The sequence below is a fragment of the Eschrichtius robustus genome, chromosome 11 (genome assembly GCF_028021215.1).
Source record: "Eschrichtius robustus isolate mEscRob2 chromosome 11, mEscRob2.pri, whole genome shotgun sequence".
Lineage (NCBI taxonomy): Eukaryota > Metazoa > Chordata > Mammalia > Artiodactyla > Eschrichtiidae > Eschrichtius > Eschrichtius robustus.
In genome coordinates, this window is record NC_090834.1 from 69,530,249 (window position 1) to 69,548,096 (window position 17,848).

Consider the following 17,848-nt stretch of genomic DNA (forward strand, 5'->3'; position numbering starts at 1 on the left):
ATCATAAATACGCTTTAATTTTTCTTAATGTAGATTTCCATAGCTCTGGATGCTGTCGAATTCATTCAGTTAAGCATTGAGTTAGTAGCTGCCAAGAACCAGAGAATCAAAGATGAATAAGGAATGTGACCTAGTTCTAGATGCTAGTCTAGTCTGGGAGACAAAAATTTGTAATGAGGCAAATGCATAATATGGAAATAAAGTGGGACCATAGAGGAGGGAGCTACCAGCTTTATCTAGGGGATCCTGTGAGAATGTAACACTTAAATTAGGTCACAAAGGATGACTTGACTGCCAAGTAAGGAAGGAAGTAAGAGCTTTTAGTTAGGAGAAATAGCATTTAAAACACACAAGTCTGTAATGCATTTTAAAAGTGGCAGAAAGTTTGGGGTAAATGCATGGGGTGCCTGGGGTTGAGTGAGAGAAGATAGTTCTGGCAGATTGTGTTTTAAAATTCTGAAGGCTTTGTATACCTAAAAGGAATTTAGGTTTTTATTGTGCAGACATTAGTGGGCAGGAAATGGTTTTTTGGCAGAAAAAGTTAACAGATTTGTTTATAATTGTTACAAACAAATTCAGTGAAACTTGTTCGCTGAAACATTGTTTACTTGCATGAATGTTTTATATCGCTGCATTAATATTAAACATTTACACACAAACGAAAATGGGGCAAGGCGGAATTTGCTATAATACCGATTCTCTCACCTGCTTTTTTTTTTTTTCATTTGCAGTCATATTAGGTACTTTCTTTTGTTCTTTTAAGAATAAAATGTTTCCCTTCATAATGCATCTTAAGTGCATTCTCCACATTTGAGTCATCCTGGCAGGATATCCTTTGGCGTAATTGTTACATATTTGATATGGATAACACACAGGTAGGTATCTTCAAATAGACTAACTAGATAGGCCTGATTTGCCTCCAGAAATGTGCCAGTAGCTGCACTTTGGTAGTGTAGATCTGGTTTGAAGTCCTGAACACTTGCAAGTGAGAAGTTCAGTGTACTTCAGGGACAGCCGCAGTATGAGGCTTGTAAAAATGTGGTTTCTTCACCTTTTCAGTATAAGACATATTCTTGGGAGTGACTTTTGTAGCTGGTTGCTTTCTTGAGTGCTTTACCACTGGCTGTTTACAGGCATGTGTCTTGGTAGGAGCCATAGTATAGAGAACTCCCTGTTTATACCCCCCTTCTTTTCGGCAGCTCAACAGGCTAGAAGCGGCACTGGTGCTAGAGTGATGGCTGGTGGCGGCTGCAGCAGCAGCAGCAGCAACTGAGAAAACCACAAGGAGTGTTAATAGGAGATTAATGAAATCTTCCCAAGGATTTCCCCAGTGCTCCAAATTCAGTTGACTTTAATATTTTACTGAGAGAAGCTCTTGATTACAAACCCAGTTCCGGGTTGCATTAGAAAGTAGAATTTTTGTATGACTTATACCTGGTAAAAGATACGTATTGCTTTAGTAAATATATCAATACATAAACTATCTATGAATTCATATACATTTCTTCCATTTTATAGATATAAAATGTCTATCTTTTTATGTGTTTAGGTATTTTAATTTTGTTGCCTTTAATTTTACGTATACCAAGTTGTATAATTTATTACTTTGTTTATAGCACTTTGTGGTAATGAAAGGGAATTGGTGAAAAATAAGATACCTAACAATGAAGTCTCTTATTAAAAGACATCTAAGGGATTTCCCTGGCGGCCCAGAGGTTAAGACTTTGCCTTCCAGTGCAGGGGGTGCTGGTTCGAGCCTTGGTCGGGGAGCTAAGATCGCAGATGCCTCGTGGCCAAAAAACCAAAGCATAAAAACAGAAACAATATTGTAACAAATTCAGTAAAGACTTTAAAAATGGTCCATATCAAAAGAAAAAAGACATCTAAGAAATATTGCTGCTTTAATTTTGACATCTTAAATTCACGTGTTGAAATATTTATTTACTATTACATTATTTACCATTAACATAACACAAATATGATTTTTAAAATTCTAAGAAAAATAGACAGTGATGCAGAAAATATTTCTACAATTCAGTGATATGATTTAACACTGGAAGGGAGGTAGTAGTTAGGTATTACAGCTCCTTCATTTATAGGGGAGGAAAACATGAAGGCTGTAAAAACCCCATAACTTAATGTCTCAGGTAGTGGAAGAGCTAGAATGAGACTTTTTTGAAAAAGTCAAGTTTACTGAGGTATAATTTATATACAGTAAAATTTGCTCCTTTAAGGCATACAGTTTTATGAATTTTGACAAACTTATACAGTTGTATAACCACCACCACAGTCAAGATATAAAACATCTCCATCACCTTAAAAAAGTTTTCTCATGCCTCTTATAATCAGCCCACCTCCCATCTCTAGGCTCTGCAACCACTGATCTGTTTTCTCCCCTCATGTTTTGCCTTTTCCTCTTATAACTGGAATTCAAATAGTACGTAGCATTTTGAGTCTGACTTTCATCTAGCATAAAACTACAATGTTTATCTATGTTATCTTTTGTATCACTAGGCTTCCTTTTTATTGTCCAGTGTCACAATTTGTTTATCCATTTATTAACTGATGGACATTTGGGTTATTTCCAGGTTTTGGTGATTCTGAATAAGCTGCCACAAATATCTGTGTACAGCTTTTTCTTTTGGTAGACATATGTCTTCATATGGTAAGTGCGTGTTTAACTTCGTAAGAAACTGCCAAACTCTTTTCTGAAATGGCTGTACCATTTTGCATTCCATTCAGCAATGTATGCACATTCCAATTGCTCTGCTTCCGTGTTGGTACTTGGTAATGTCAATATTTTTCAGTTTAGTTTTTTAATCATTCTAGTTAGTGTGTAGGGATATCTCTGTGGTTTGAATTTGCATCTCTTAATGACTAGTGAGGTAGTGTATCTTTTCATGTACTTGAAGTTTTTTATTAAGCCTGATTGTAAAAAATCATATTTTATTTGAATATTACATATTTAAAGTTTTGCTAGTACTGATAGGAGAGAGAGAAGTAAAAAGAGTACCTGTTCTCAAGGAGTTGATGATTTACATAGAGAAAACTGGTAATTGTGTTAAAGAGTATGGCTGTAATTTTGACAGGCTTCTTGAGAAAGGGGTTCATATATTAGCTATCTGGTGGAGAGAATAATGGTTTGGGAATCAGAAAACGCATTGGTTTGACTTTGCGTTGCTTATCCTTTCTGGGCCTTTCTTTTTTTTCTTCTTTCTTCATCTCTGAAATGAGGGAGTTGGACTAGATAAGGTATAAGATTTGTCTCTAAATTATAAATCTACATAAACTTTTTGGTAGTAGTTTTTTGCTTCTTTTTCAGTAGTAGGTTTTTTTTTCCCCCCAATAAATTTATTTATTTATTTATTTTTGGCTGCACTGGGTCTTTGTCGCTGTGCGTGGGCTTTCTCTAGTTGCGGCGAGGGGGGGCTACTCTTCATTGCAGTGTGTGGGCTTCGCATTGCAGTGGCTTCTCTTGTTGCAGAGCACGGGCTCTAGGCGCACGGGCTTCAGTAGTTGTGGCACTTAGGGTCAGTAGTTGTGGCTCGCGGGCTCTAGAGCGCAGGCTCAGTAGTTGTGGCGCACGGGCTTAGTTGCTCCGTGGTATGTGGGATCTTCCTGGAACAGAGCTCGAACGTGTGTCCCCTGCATTGGCAGACGGATTCCTAACCACTGTGCCAACCAGGGAAGTCCCTCAGTAGTAGGTTTTTAAATTTTGTAAGAAGGCTGTGTGATCAGAAAACAAAGACTTTTGCAGATCTTTCCTGTCTGATGAAATTTCTATTACCCAAAAAAGATCATCTTCTGAAATTTTAAATAATATAAATTATAATATAAATATTATAATTGAGAATTATATATTTCTTTTTTTAACACTTTTTTAAACAATTAATTAATTTATTTATTTTTGGCTGCATTGGGTATTCGTTGCTGCACACGGGCTTTCTCTAGTTGTGGTGAGCGGGGGCTACTCTTCGTTGAGGCGTGCGGGCTTCAGTAGCTGTGTCTCTTGGGCTCTAGAGCACAGGCTCAGTAGTTGTGGCTCACAGGCCTAGCCGCTCCGCAGCATGTGGGATCTTTCCGAACCAGGGCTCGAACCCATGTCGCCTGCATTGGCAGGAAGATTCTTAACCACTGCACCACCAGGGAAGTCTGAGAATTGTATATTTCTTAAGTCTATTATAAGGATGGTAGCTGACAGTTCTATGATAATACATTTTGTATGATACTATATTATTATTATTATCATTTATGGAGCATTTTTAAGATGTTCACTCTTGATCTTCAGAAAAACTCTTTGTGGACCATGAGAGTCAGAGATAAGTGACTTGCATAGGATTACACGGCTAAAAGAAAAGTAGCCACCTTGACCTCAGGGTTCCAGCCTAGATCCTTTGCCTCTGCACTACATTGCTCTTTGCACTATAGACCATTCCAATAGGAAATAAAATCTTTAAATTGTTTTAAATAACCTTAACATTTTTTTTCAGTTGTATAATTTCATGTTCAGAGTATTATTCATGCTTCTAAATAAAAAGCATGGTAACAGATAATATAAAAATCTACTTTGATTTAGTAGTAATGCAGTAGAACATTCAAGACTTGTAAACAAGTCAGTTGTATCACAAGCTGAGTCACTGCTTGTCAAGAACAGCCTACTCACAGAAGAAAACTTAGCTGTAATCAAAAATAAAAGATAACATGAATAGTAAAGGACATATTATATACCCTCCTGAGAGTAGTTTGTTTAGTTTCTAAGTATAGATGCCTAAACAGTGGGTTACCCATTAACAGTAGTAGAACAACTGTTAAAAAGAGTATGGCAAAAGTGGGAATGGTGTTAGGATAGAAGTGAGAGGAAAAATACTATTATCATAATTTTAATGACACAAATATTTTCAACATTATGAAGTCATCAGAAAGCTTGAATTTCTTAGGAGATCTGTGTTCATATGTGACCTTAGGGAAGTCACTTCAGGTTTCTTAATTTGTTGTTCATGTGTAAAATAAGGAGCTTGATCTGATGTCCAAAGGTTCATCCATCTTTAAATATATGTATTATAGTTCTGTGTCGTGTGTGATGAGTCATCTGATTGATTGCTTCTTAACTATCAAATGAAATATGTTGATCATAGTTAAATAGATTGTAAACTACTCTTTTAAAGTGCTGAAACTTTACATTGTTGCTTTTCTACTAATCAATGAAAAGGGTACTTGATGTAATCTGTTACAAGAAAAAATGTTACAGAGTTTTCAGAGTTTTATATGTTTAGTTTTCTAATTATATTATGGGGGTTCTGGGAGCTTGATTTATGGGTATTTTAGAAGGAAGTGGAATGCAGGAGTCTGAGGGACACCCGAATACTAGAGCACAAAGGCAGGTATGAAACTACGTATTTTAAAATTTTAAAAACAAATGTTATATGTTGACAGGCAGTTGATGTTATCATGTTCTATATTAGTTTAAGTTCAGAAAATCCATTCCATGATATATTAAATAAGTACCTGTTAATATTGCAAGTTAGTTTATCACAGAATTTGTATTTAGCTAAAATAGTAAAGTAGAATGTACTTACAATTTTTTTATGCCTTGAACTAAGCTTTTAGAATAGGTACAGTCATCTTTTAGAAAATTCCTACATGAAGATTTGAATTTGAAGAAACTCAATATATATGAAGAAAGCAGGTTAAAGCAGGGAGTGATTATTATCAAACTTCCTTTAAATAGTAAAAGCCCTTGCAGTAAAAAAAATTTCAAAATTTAAAATCATTTTGGAAACTTTTCAGAGTTTCCAAAATCAATTCAATTTTTAAAAATTTACTAAGAAGTTTTAAGAGCACACTATGCTTCCAAAAGCATCAGCTATAAAATATTATGAATTATTTTCCTGAATGAATATATTTTGTTTAGAGAATTCCCTAAAGGACCTTAGACTTTCTGCTTCTGTGGTTTGTTTTTGGTAGTTAAGATTTTAAAGTACCCGTTTTTATTTCTTGGCTAAGTAGAATCACACATAAGAATCTGCTTATGTTTCTTCCTACACAGTTGTTGTGGTCTTTATTCACGTTCATATTGTATCTTTATGATTTTCTGAAGTATTTACGTACTCCTGACTAATCTCCTCAATTCCTTGGACATATTTGTTTGTTTGTTTTGAGTATATTAAGAAGAGATAAATTCTGTTTTTTAAAAAACTGATACAAACCTTAGATATGTGAAAGAATTTTTTTTATTAGAGATTTGAGCTTAAAATGAAATAATTATGAAAAGCTGTGGTTAATAAGACTGAGCCATTTGGGGGAAGTTATAGAGGACTAGTGAGAATGGACTTAACGTGGATACTAAGAAAGTTTTGAATTTTTGTTAGTAAAATGTCATTTGTATCACTTTCTGATTGTAATGATTAATAGAGATGTTTTATTATAAAGGCTTGACTTTTTAGGAATGCTAAACAAAAATGGGAATGGGAAATGTGACATATTTAAATGATACACTATTAAAAGTTTCAGAATACCTACATATATATTCTTAGTCATTTGATTACTTTCAATTCTATACAGTAATCTCTTTAATGTTCACTTTTGAATGGAACAAATCATCTATTTATTTTGACGTTTAAATTATTCCATATTTGGCCAGTGAGAGCCTTTTCAACTGGTTCCTGTGTCCTCTTGACATATCCCACCAATGTTGGAGGATGTCCTTAATTTCTGGCAGTGCAGGGCATTCCAAACTCTGTGTATTTTCCCAGCCCTAACACTAACATCAGCCATTTCTACAAAGACCTATGGATCCTTTTGTGGAGAATGGTATTCAGAAACCAAGATCTGGGCATTAGATGTGTTTATTGCTACAGGGATGTCATTGCTTCTAGGTACTCTCAGTGGAAGGAGGTAGAAAATATGCACAGACATGTATATAAACATGAAATCTATTTTTATTTCTATATCTATTTCTTTCTAAATGTATGTATATATACAGTCAGATCATCTGAAAGTCCTTAATCCATAGGCAAAAAAATTTTTTTGGTTTACAAGAAAAAAAGGAAATTTATTTCATGCTTATACATATATTTATATATATCCATAATATATTTTATGCATATTATGTGTCTGTAATACAGAACCATTGGAAACCCAATTTGCAGACAGTTTTGCTGCTTCCACAAATTTTGGTTGTTAAGTTCTCTATTTAATTTTTTTTTTTAATAAATTTATTTATTTATTTTTGGCTGCGTTGGGTCTTCGTTGCTGCGTGCGGGTTTTCTCTGGTTGCTGTGCGCGGGCTTCTCATTGCAGTGGCTTCTCTTGTTGCGGAGCACTGGCTCTAGGCACGTGAACTTCAGTAGTTGTGGCTCGCGGGCTCTAGAGCACAGGCTCAGTAGTTGTGGCGCACGGGCTTAGTTGCTCTGCAGCATGTGGGATCTTCCCGGACCAGGGTTCAAACCCATGTCCCCTGCATTGGCAGGCGGGTCCTTAAGCACTGTGCCACCAGGGAAGCCCTACTGTGCTAGTTTTGTCATTTGTTTTCTGTAGACTCATCATTCTGTTTGCTGTACACACTAGGAGTGTAGTCCTTGGAATCTCCCCAGATCTTTTTCATGTACTGTTGTTCAGGAGTGTCTTGGCTATTCTTGTAGTTTTACACATTTGTACAGGTTTAAGAATCAGCCTGTTAGTCCTCCCTCCACCCCCAACACACACACACACACACACACACACACGCACTCTTGGAATTTTGATTGGAATTACATTGGACCTATAGATTAATTTGGGAGAGTTAACTTTTCTACAGTATTGAATCTTCCAATTTATGAAAATGACACGTTTCATTACCTTATCACTTATTCAGATCTTTGTTAATTTCTTACAAAGAGATGTTATGGTTTTTTTCATAAAAGGCTTGCAGATTTTTGGTTAGATCTATTCCTAAGTATTTTATAAGATGCTATTGTAAATAGTTTTTTTTACTGCATTTTAAATCTGTTGTTGGTTTATTGGTTTTTTAATGCATAGAAACTTTGATAAGCTATTATTAATGGTAATAATTTATATGAAAAGTATTTTGGGTTTTCTAGGTAGACAGTCATGACATCTGTGTATAATGACTGCACTTTCTAATCCATTTAGGTTGTTTTTCTTCCTTATCGAACTGTCCCTTTGGTACAATGTTGACCAGAAATAGTGACTAGTGTGCAACCTTGTTTTGTTCTTAAAGTGAGAGCTTTCATCATTTTGTCATTAAATATGTTTGCTGTAAATTTTTGTAGATGCACTTTATCAAGTTAAGGAAAGACTCTTCCTATTTTGTTATGCATTATCATGAAAAGATGTTTATTTTCAGATGAATTTTCTGTATTGTATATGTTGTCATGATTTTCTCTTTAACCTGTTAATGTGTGGCATTATGTAAATTGATATTTCCAATGTTAAATGAACCTGGTTGTGATGTATTATGCTTTAATACATTGCTAGATTCAGTTTCTTAATACTTGGTTTCACATTTTTTGCAGTTTTCATGTGTGGTATTGGTTTATAATTTTCCTTTCTTATATTAGTCTTTTTAGAGTTTAATATCACATGTTAGCCTCATAGTATGATTTAGAGAGTGTTCTTCATTTTCTATAACTGTGAAGAAGTTCTGTAAAAATCAAATTATCTTTTGAGTATTTGGAAAATCTTAGTAAAATCATCCAGGCGTGGAAGTTTTTCTTGTTCTTATTGGGAGATTTTTAACTACTGACTCAATCTGTTTAATGACTTGAGCACTATTGTGGTTTTCTTTTGTTTTCCTTTGAGTTTGTTTGATGACTGTTATTTTTCTGGGAGTTTATCCATTCCATTATGTTTTCAGATAAGTTGGCATAAATTTGCTTGTGGCATTCTTTTATCTTTTGTTGTTGTTGTTGTATCTAATAGTTACATCCCCTTATCATAATACTTTTGTGCCTTCTCTTTTTGGGGGATTGATCTTACCAGTGGTTTGTCATTAATTAGGTTTTGTTGTTGTTCAGTAGAATCAGCTTTTGACTTTGATAGTTTTCGTTACAGTATTTTTATTTTCCATTTCATTAATTTCTGCTTTTATCTTTTTATTTCTCCTGTTCTGGTGCTTTAGTTACATGACATAGATTTTGTTGTTGTTTTTGTTTTCTGCTTTCTGGAGACCAGCCACAGCCCCAAATGCCAAATAGTAGCAGAGAACTGACTATTTTTTCAGCTCTAGATTTTTGTAGTTCTTCCTGGCTTTCCACTCTATCTCACCTCTGCCTAGTACCACAAAGGCTCACCTAGTTTGCCAGGAAAGCTCCCTGCTTCTCCCCTGCCCCCCATATTCTGTACAAGTTTGATATATTTTCATTATCATTTGGTTCTAAATATTTTCTATTTTCCATTATTCTTCTTTGACCCGTCAATTAGTATATGTTAATTTTGTAATTATGTGATTTTCCTAGTTACCTTTTTTTAAAAAAATTTATTTATTTATTTACTTTTGGCTGTGTTGGATCTTCGTTGCTGCATGCGGGCTTTCTGTAGTTGCGGCGAGCAGGGGCTACTCTTCGTTGCAGTGCGCGGGCTTCTCATTGCGGTGGCTTCTCGTTGCGGAGCATGGGCTCTAGGCGTGTGGGCTTCAGTAATTGTGGCACATGGCCTCAGTAGTTGTGGCTCGCGGGCTCTAGAGCGCAGGCTCAGTAGTTGTGGCACACAGGCTTAGTTGCTCTGTGGCATGTGGGATCTTCCCGGACCAGGGCTCGAACCCGTGTCCCCTGCATTGGCAGGCGGATTCTTGACCACTGCGCCGCTAGGGAAACCCCTAGTTACCTTTTTGTTATTGATGTTTAATTCAGTTGCATTATAGTGAAGAAAGTGTTCTATATGATACCAGTCTTTTGAAGTTTATTGAGACTTGCTTTATAAAAAAACCGAGTATCAGGTCAGTTTTTATAAATATTCTATGTGTGCTTTGAAAATATATATATTTGCAGCTGTTAAGTATAGTCTTTGCATGTATCTGTTAGATGAGTCTTGTTAATTTTGATGTGTGTTTTTCTGTAACATTGATTTTTTGTTTTTGTTTTTGTTTTTGTTTTGGTCGATTAAATCTATCAAAAACGTGTATTAAAATCTCACACTAATATGTTGGATTGATTTATTTTTCATTATGCTATCAGTTTTTGCATTGTATATTTCTAAGCTATTTTATTTAATATATTCAGGCATTTAGAACTGTCACATCCATGATAATCCCCCATCTCCAGATCCTTAACTTGATCGTATCTGCAGTCTTTGCCATAGAAGGTAAAATTTATAAGCTCTTGGGATTAGGACCTGTTATCTTTAGGGACATGATTTAACCTATTCCATTATTGTTGTTTCTTTTCTTTCTTGGCTTCTTTAGGTTCAAATGATATTTTTCATTCCACTTTAATTTTTTCTGTTGGTTTGGACATTATATACTGTTTATATTCTTTTAGTGTAAGTGTGTTTAAAATTGACTAATTTAATATGCACAGTTACCAAAGTCTAAAATTAATTATCTTTAATTTACTCTTGAATAGTGTAAGGATGTTAGAATGCTTTAATTCCAGTAACACCCTCACTTGTATGGTATAATTGTTATATACTTTAATTCTGTCTTTTCTTTTTTAAACATAGAAGACATTGTTTAGTTTACCCACATATTTATCAGTTCTTTTGCTCCTCATGTTTTAAAATTGTGATAATATACACATAACATAGACTTTACCATTTTAACCATTTTTATGTGTGCAGTTCACTGGCATTAAGTACATTCACATTGTTGTGCAAGCATCACTACCAGCCATCTCCAGAACTGTTTTTATCTTCCCAAATTGAATCTTTGTATCCATTAGCAATATCTCCCCATATCCTTCCTCTTCCTAGTCCCTGGCAACCACAATGCTACTTTCTGTCTATGAACCTGACTTCTTTAGTTACCTTGTATAAGTAGAATCATACAATATTTGTCCTTTGTGTCTGGTTTCTTTCTCTTACCATGGTGTGTTCAAGATCCATCCAAGTTATAGCATATACCAGAATGTCATTCCTTTTTAAGACTGAATGATACTCCATTGTCTGTTTATGCCCACATTTTGTTTATCATGTCATCCGTCAATAGGCATTTGGGTTGTTTCTATTTTTTGGCTATTGTGAATAGTGCTGCTATCCTGCTAAAACCTATACTGTTTTCCAGTGGAAGCACCATTTCATGTTCCCATCAGCAGTGCACAAGGGCTTCAGTTTCTCCACACCCTCTCCAACGTGTTAGTGGGGGTTTTGTTTGCTTGTATCGGTTTTTGGTTTTGTTTGGTAATAGCCATTCTAATAGGTGTGAAGTGGTTATCTTGTATTTTTTATTTGCATTTTCCTAATGATTGGTGATATGCTTGTTGGCTGTTTGTATATCTTCTTTGGAGAAATGTCTATTCAAGTTCTTTGCCTATTTTTTAACCAGAGTTTTGGGGTAGTTGTTGTTGTTTTTGAGTTGTTAGAATTCTTTATATATTCTGGATATTAATACCTTAACAGATGCATGATTTGCAGGTGTTACCTCCCATACCATGGGTTGCCTTTTTGCTCTGTTGTCCTTTGATGCACAAGCATTTGAATTTTAATGAAATCCAAATTATGTATTCTCTTGTTGTTGTTATTGTCTCTGCTTTTGGTATCATATCTAAGAAATCATTGTGAAATCCAGTGTCGTGAAGCTTTTCTCCTATGTTTTCTTCTAATAGTTTATAATTTTAGCTTTTGCATTTAGATCTTTGATCCATTTAGAGTTAATTTTTGCAGCTATTTATTTCTTCTTGTGTCACACTCCTTTGTCAAAGACGAAATAACTACTTTGGGACCAGAATTTAAACACTGAGTAAAAATGTTACTACCAAAGAGGGAACTAGATCTAGTACAGAGGCATGGGGGTGAGGATGTGACACAAGACTCAAGAGAGGGAATATGGTTTTTTAAAGCTGAAATCCATGAACAGTCTTTTTCTCCATGCCTATGATTAGCTGACAATATATTGGGTTGGCCAAAAAAGTTCATTTGGGAAACACCCAAACAAACTTTTTGGCCAACCCCATATAAGCACTTTGTTTAGACATTGCATGTGCATTGAGCTGGTGGTGGTTTTTCTAGAAAAGTTGTCTTCCTGGTGGACATGATTATGGCACCACAATAGTTGTTTAGTAGAAACCAGGTTTGTCTCACTGTTGTCATGCTAGATCAGAATTCATCTCTTTCTCTCTAGGATTACTTTTCTTTCTGCCCATGATACATTTTTTTGAGAGGTTACTGTGAAATATAATTTTCCAATATATAAACAGGAAGACAGAAGAGGAAACATCCTCTCTTTCATCATGAACTTTCAATGAAGTTCTAAGAGCATATGATGCCTCAAGCTTTTGTAGTCTCTTGTGATGATTAGGATACAAGTCTCTCATAGGTCTAAGAACTGACCTGCCTCAAATGAGTGGTTCTCACTTGGAGTCTTTTATGTGGTTATAGACAGATGTTGACTGGGATTTTAGCCCTTAGAAAAGATTCTTAGACAAAAAAAACACTGAGTGCCTAAGCATAAGAACTGGTAAAGAAGAATACCTTTTTAAGGGTTTCTTTAATGAGGATCTACTGGTCATAAAAATCTTTGGTTTTGCATTCCTAAAAGACATTTTTGCTGTATGTAGCATTCTGGGCTACCAGTTACTATTATTTAGAAGATTAAGGGTATGCTTCAGTCTTCTGGCTTCCATTTTTGCTGTTGAGAAATCAACTGAAAGTCTAATTGTTTTAGTTTATTTAAAGGTAATCTCTCATTTCTCCCTGCCTGCATTTAAACTCTGTATTTACTTTGCTTGAAATTTGTTGGGTTTCTTGAATCTGATTTGGTATCCTCCATTGGTTGTTGAAGTTCTTAGCCATCATGTATTTAAATTTTCTCTACTTCCATTCTCTCTCCCTTCTCCTGGATGTATCCTTTTTACTGCATCCTTCATGCCTCTTATGCTCTTAATGTTTTACATTGTTTTGTCACTAAAAGTTTAGAAAATTTTAGTTCTATCATATGAGATTCATTAATTCTTCAGTATTTTAAATACACTGTTAAACTTTGTGATTTTTACTTTTATTATTATATCCTTTTCTAGGAATTCTGTTTGTTACTTTTAAAAGCCTGCTGATTGCCAACGTCTACTCATGAATTCAGAGTTCTTTTTTATTTCTTGAAGCATATTGTACATTTTTCTTTTATAAAGTTACCGATAGTTTCAATATTGAAACTTTTATTGTATGTCATCTGCTGTGTTCTATTCTCTGCTGACTCTCACTCATGGTGCCTTTTTCCTTATGTATTTAGTGATTAAAAAAAAAACAATTTTGAGCTGTTCATATGTCTTGTAATTATGAGAATAATTTTTATGGAAATTATATGAACTTTGGAATACAAATGGCTTCTTTCAGAAGAAAATTGTGATTGTTTCTGCCATGTATCTGGGAGTACTGCTGTTCTGGAACCATTTTCAAAGTAATTCTTAACTTGTGGGGTTTTTTTAATACCACACAGATAGTGCGAATTGGGGCTGCAAATCAACATGAGGGCCAGTCTGCGGCTACACGTTCTCAGGGGTACCACCCCCGCTTCACTCCACTCCAAGGTTTAAAACAGGCAATCCTCTTTTAGTCTCTAGGAGAAGAGAGGTGGAAGAGTAGTAGGATAGGCAGACGTATTATTTTTAAATTAAACTTTTAATTTTGAGTTAGTTATAGTTTCATCTGCAGTTCTGAGAAATAAAAAAGAGACATCATGTACTTTTTACCCAGTTCCCCTTAATGGTAACATCATGTAAACTATAGTACAATATAACAATCAAGATATTGGCATTGATACAGTCAAGATACAGAACATTTTCATCTCCACAAGGATCTCTCATGTTGCCCTTTTATAACTACACTCACTGCCCTCCCACTCCCAGCCCCTCTTTGATTCCTGGCAATCACTTAGCTGTTTTCCATTTCTATATTTGGTCATTTCAAAAATGTTGTATAAATGGAATCTTACTGTATGTAACCTTTTGGACTTGACCTTTTATACTTAATATATAATTCTCTGGATGCTTCTCTGGGTGTCCCATGTATCAACAGTTTGTTCCTTTGCTTATTAATGTCCTTGGTATGGATGTACCACAGTTTGTTTCCATTCAGCTGTTGAAGGATATCTAGATTATTTGCAGTTTTTGGATATTATGAGTAAAGCTGCTATAAAATTCATGTATAGGTTTTTGTGTGAAATAATTCTTCATTTCTCTGTGATAACTGTTGAATAGTACAGTTGCTGGGTTGTATGGTAGTTGCATATTTAGTTTTTTCAGAAATTACCAAATGGTTTTCTAAAGTAGCTGTACCATTTTACTTCCCAGCAGGAAATTATGAGAGATCCAATTTTTCTGCATCCTTGTCAGCATTTGATGTTGCCACTATTTTTAATTTTAGCCATTCTGATAGGTATGTGGTCATATCTCATTGTGGTTTAATTTGTATTTATCTAATGGCTAATGATGTTGACCATCTTTTTGTGTGCTTACTTGTCATCTGTTTTCTTCATTGAAATGTGTCTCATGATTTTTGCCTGTGTTCTAATTATATTGTTTGCTTTTTTATTGTTAGGTGTTCAGAGTTCTTTACAGTATAGTCTAGATACTAGTCCTTTCTTTGTCGATTATGTGGTTTGAAATATTTTCTCCCAGTCAGTAGCTTGTCTTTTCATCCTTTTTTTTTTCTTGTGGGATTTTTAGTTCCCTGACCAGGGATTGAACCTTGGCCCTTGGCAATGAGAGTGCTGAGTCCTAACCACTGGACCGCCAGGGAATTCCCTGTCTTTTCTTTCTTAACAGAGTCTTTGCAAAATAGATATTTCAATTTTGATTATGTCCAGTTTATCAATTTTTCTCTTTGTAAATCATGCTTTTGGTGTCAAGTCTGAGAACTCTGCCTATCCTTAGCTCTAGAAGATTTTTTCCTATTTTTTTTTCTAAAAGTTTTATAGGTTTACATTTTTCATTTAAGTTCATGATCTATATTCAATTACTTTTTGTATAAGGTGAGAGACTTAGGTCCAGGATTATTATTTTTTGCCTATGGATGTCCAATTATTCCAGCACCATTTGTTGAAAAGACACTCTTTCCTCCATTGAGTTGCTTTTACACCTAGTCAGAAATCAGTTGGGCATATCTGTGTGGATCTCTATTGTATTCCATTGATCTCTTTGTCTATTTATCTACCAGTACCACACAGTCTTGATTACTGTAGCTATATTACTGTAGCTATAAGTCTCGAAATTGAGTAGACAGAGTCCTCTCACTTTATCTTTTTAGTTATTCTAGTTCCTTTGCCTTTCCATATAAGTTTCAGAATATTGTCTATATCTTCAAAAAATCTTGCTGGGATTTTGATAGGACTTGCTTTAAAAACTGTATTTTTGTTTGGGAAGAATTGACATCTTTACTATGTTGAGTCTTCCAATGTAAGACTACATTATGTTGCTTTATTTATTTAGATCTTCTGTTGTCCTATTATGAGCAGAGAATATATTTGATTGTAGTTCTTCTAAATGTGTTAAAATTTGTTTTATGACCTGGGATATGGCCTGTCTTGGAATATGTTCCAAGTGCATCTGGACAGAATGTATATTGTGTCCCTTTACAAATGTTAATTAGGTTCTGTTGGTTGATGGTATTGTTGGTTTTTTCTGTGTCCTTGTTTATTTTCTGTTTAGTTGTTATAGCAATTGTTGAGAGAGAGGTGTTGGAGTCTCCTAATTATTGTAGAGTTATTTTATTCTTTTAGTTTTACCAGTTCTGGCTTCACAAATTTTGCAGATCTGTTTGGTTCATACAAATTTAGGATTGCTATGCCTTCTTAGTGGATGGGCCCTTTTATCATTATATGTTCCTCTCTATCTCTGATAATTTTCTTTGTTCTGAAGTCTACTTTAACTGATATTAATTTTTAAAATTAACTCTTGTTTTCTTTGATGTTTGCATGGTACATTTTTTCCCTTTTTGACTTTCATATTAAATATTTTACGTGAAATATATATCTTATGTGTAAATTTATTTTAAAGTGTTTTGTGTATATCATATATTTGACATAGTATGTATTCTGTATGGGTGTACATCTTTGTGTGTGTAGGTGTGTGTGTCTGAGTTTCTTAGAGACAGCATATAGTTTTAATTTACCCTCCCAAATCTCTTTTAATTGGTGTGATTAGGTCATTTATATTTCATGTAATGATTAACATGTTAGAGCATAAGCCTCCCATTTTATTTTGTTTTCTGTTTATTTTCTGTTTTTCATTTTGCTATTATCTTTTACTTGCCTTCCTGTGTGTTATTTGAATATTTTTTAAAATTTTCTTTTGATTTATTCATACTGATTTTGATCATATCCTCTTGTAATAGCTTTTTTAGTGGTTCTTCTGTGTATATACAAGTTTATCAAAGTCTACTGGTGTCATTGTTTTACCAATTTAATTGAAATGTAGAAACATTACCTCCCTTATGTCTTGTTACCCTCCCGTCTACAATATAATTGTATTAAATACTTCCTCTACATACATTTATAACCACATCAAGCAGTCTCTTAATTTGTGCTTCAACTGTCAAACATTTAATAAAAACTGAAGAGGAGAAGGAAAATGTATTCTATTTAGCCATATTTTGCTAACTGTGTTTTTTTTTTTTCCTGATGTTCTAAGGTTCCCCTTTAATCATTTCCTTTTTTGTTTAGAGAATTTTCTTTACCCATTCCTTTAGGGTATTTCTACTGGAGACAGATTCTTTTAGTTTTCCTTTATCTGAGCATGTCTTGAATTCTGCTTGGTTACAAAAGCAATTTCGGGGTCATTTTTTTTTTTTAACATCTTTATTGGAGTATAATTGCTTTACAATGGTGTGTTAGTTTCTGCTTTATAACAAAGTGAATCAGTTATACATATACATATGTTCCCATATCTCTTCCCTCTTGCATCTCCCTCCCTCCCACCCCCCCATCCCATCCCTCTAGGTGGTCACAAAGCACCGAGCTGATCTCCCTGTGCTATGCGGTTGCTTCCCACTAGCTATCTATTTTACGTTTGGTAGTGTATATATGTCCATGCCACGCTCTCACTTTGTCACAGCTTACCCTTCCCCCTCCCCATATCCTCAAGTCCTTTCTCTAGCAGGTCTGTGTCTTTATTGCCGTCTTACCACTAGGTTCTTCACGACGTTTTGTGTTTTTTTTTTTCCTTAGATTCCATATATATGTGTTAGCATACTGTATTTGTTTTTCTCTTTCTGACTTACTTCACTCTATATGACAGACTCTAACTCCATCCACCTCACTACAAATAACTCCATTTTGTTTCTTTTTATGGCTGAGTAATATTCCATTGTATAAATATGCCACATCTTCTTTATCCATTCATCCGATGATGGACACTTAGGTTGCTTCCATGTCCTGGCTATTGTAAATAGAGCTGCAATGAACATTTTGGTACATGACTCTTTTTGAATTATGGTTTTCTCAGGGTATATGCCCAGTAGTGGGATTGCTGGGTCGTATGGTAGTTCTATTTTTAGTTTTTTAAGGAACCTCCATACTGTTCTCCATAGTGGCTGTATCAATTTACATTCCCACCAACAGTGCAAGAGGGTTCCCTTTTCTCCACACCCTCTCCAGCATTTATTGTTTGCAGATTTTCTGATGATGGCCATTCTGACTGGTGTGAGGTGATACCTCAATGTAGTTTTGATTTGCATTTCTCTAATGATTAGTGATGTTGAGCATTCT

The 17,848-nt window shown here is 34.7% G+C and overlaps 1 protein-coding gene across 3 annotated transcripts in view; it reads left to right on the forward strand.

The window, feature by feature from the left end:
* USP47 (ubiquitin specific peptidase 47) overlaps positions 1-17,848 on the forward strand; it is a 125,231-nt gene that overhangs the window by 12,991 nt on the left and 94,392 nt on the right. The window contains exon 1 of one of the 3 annotated variants that reach the window (XM_068556797.1): positions 2,645-2,665. The exons of the other annotated variants lie outside the window; for them this stretch is intronic. Coding sequence (XP_068412898.1) covers positions 2,663-2,665 — 3 coding nt within the window. The 5' untranslated portion in view covers positions 2,645-2,662. Of the gene's footprint in view, positions 1-2,644; positions 2,666-17,848 lie in introns of those variants that run through there. 3 annotated transcript variants of the gene reach the window in all.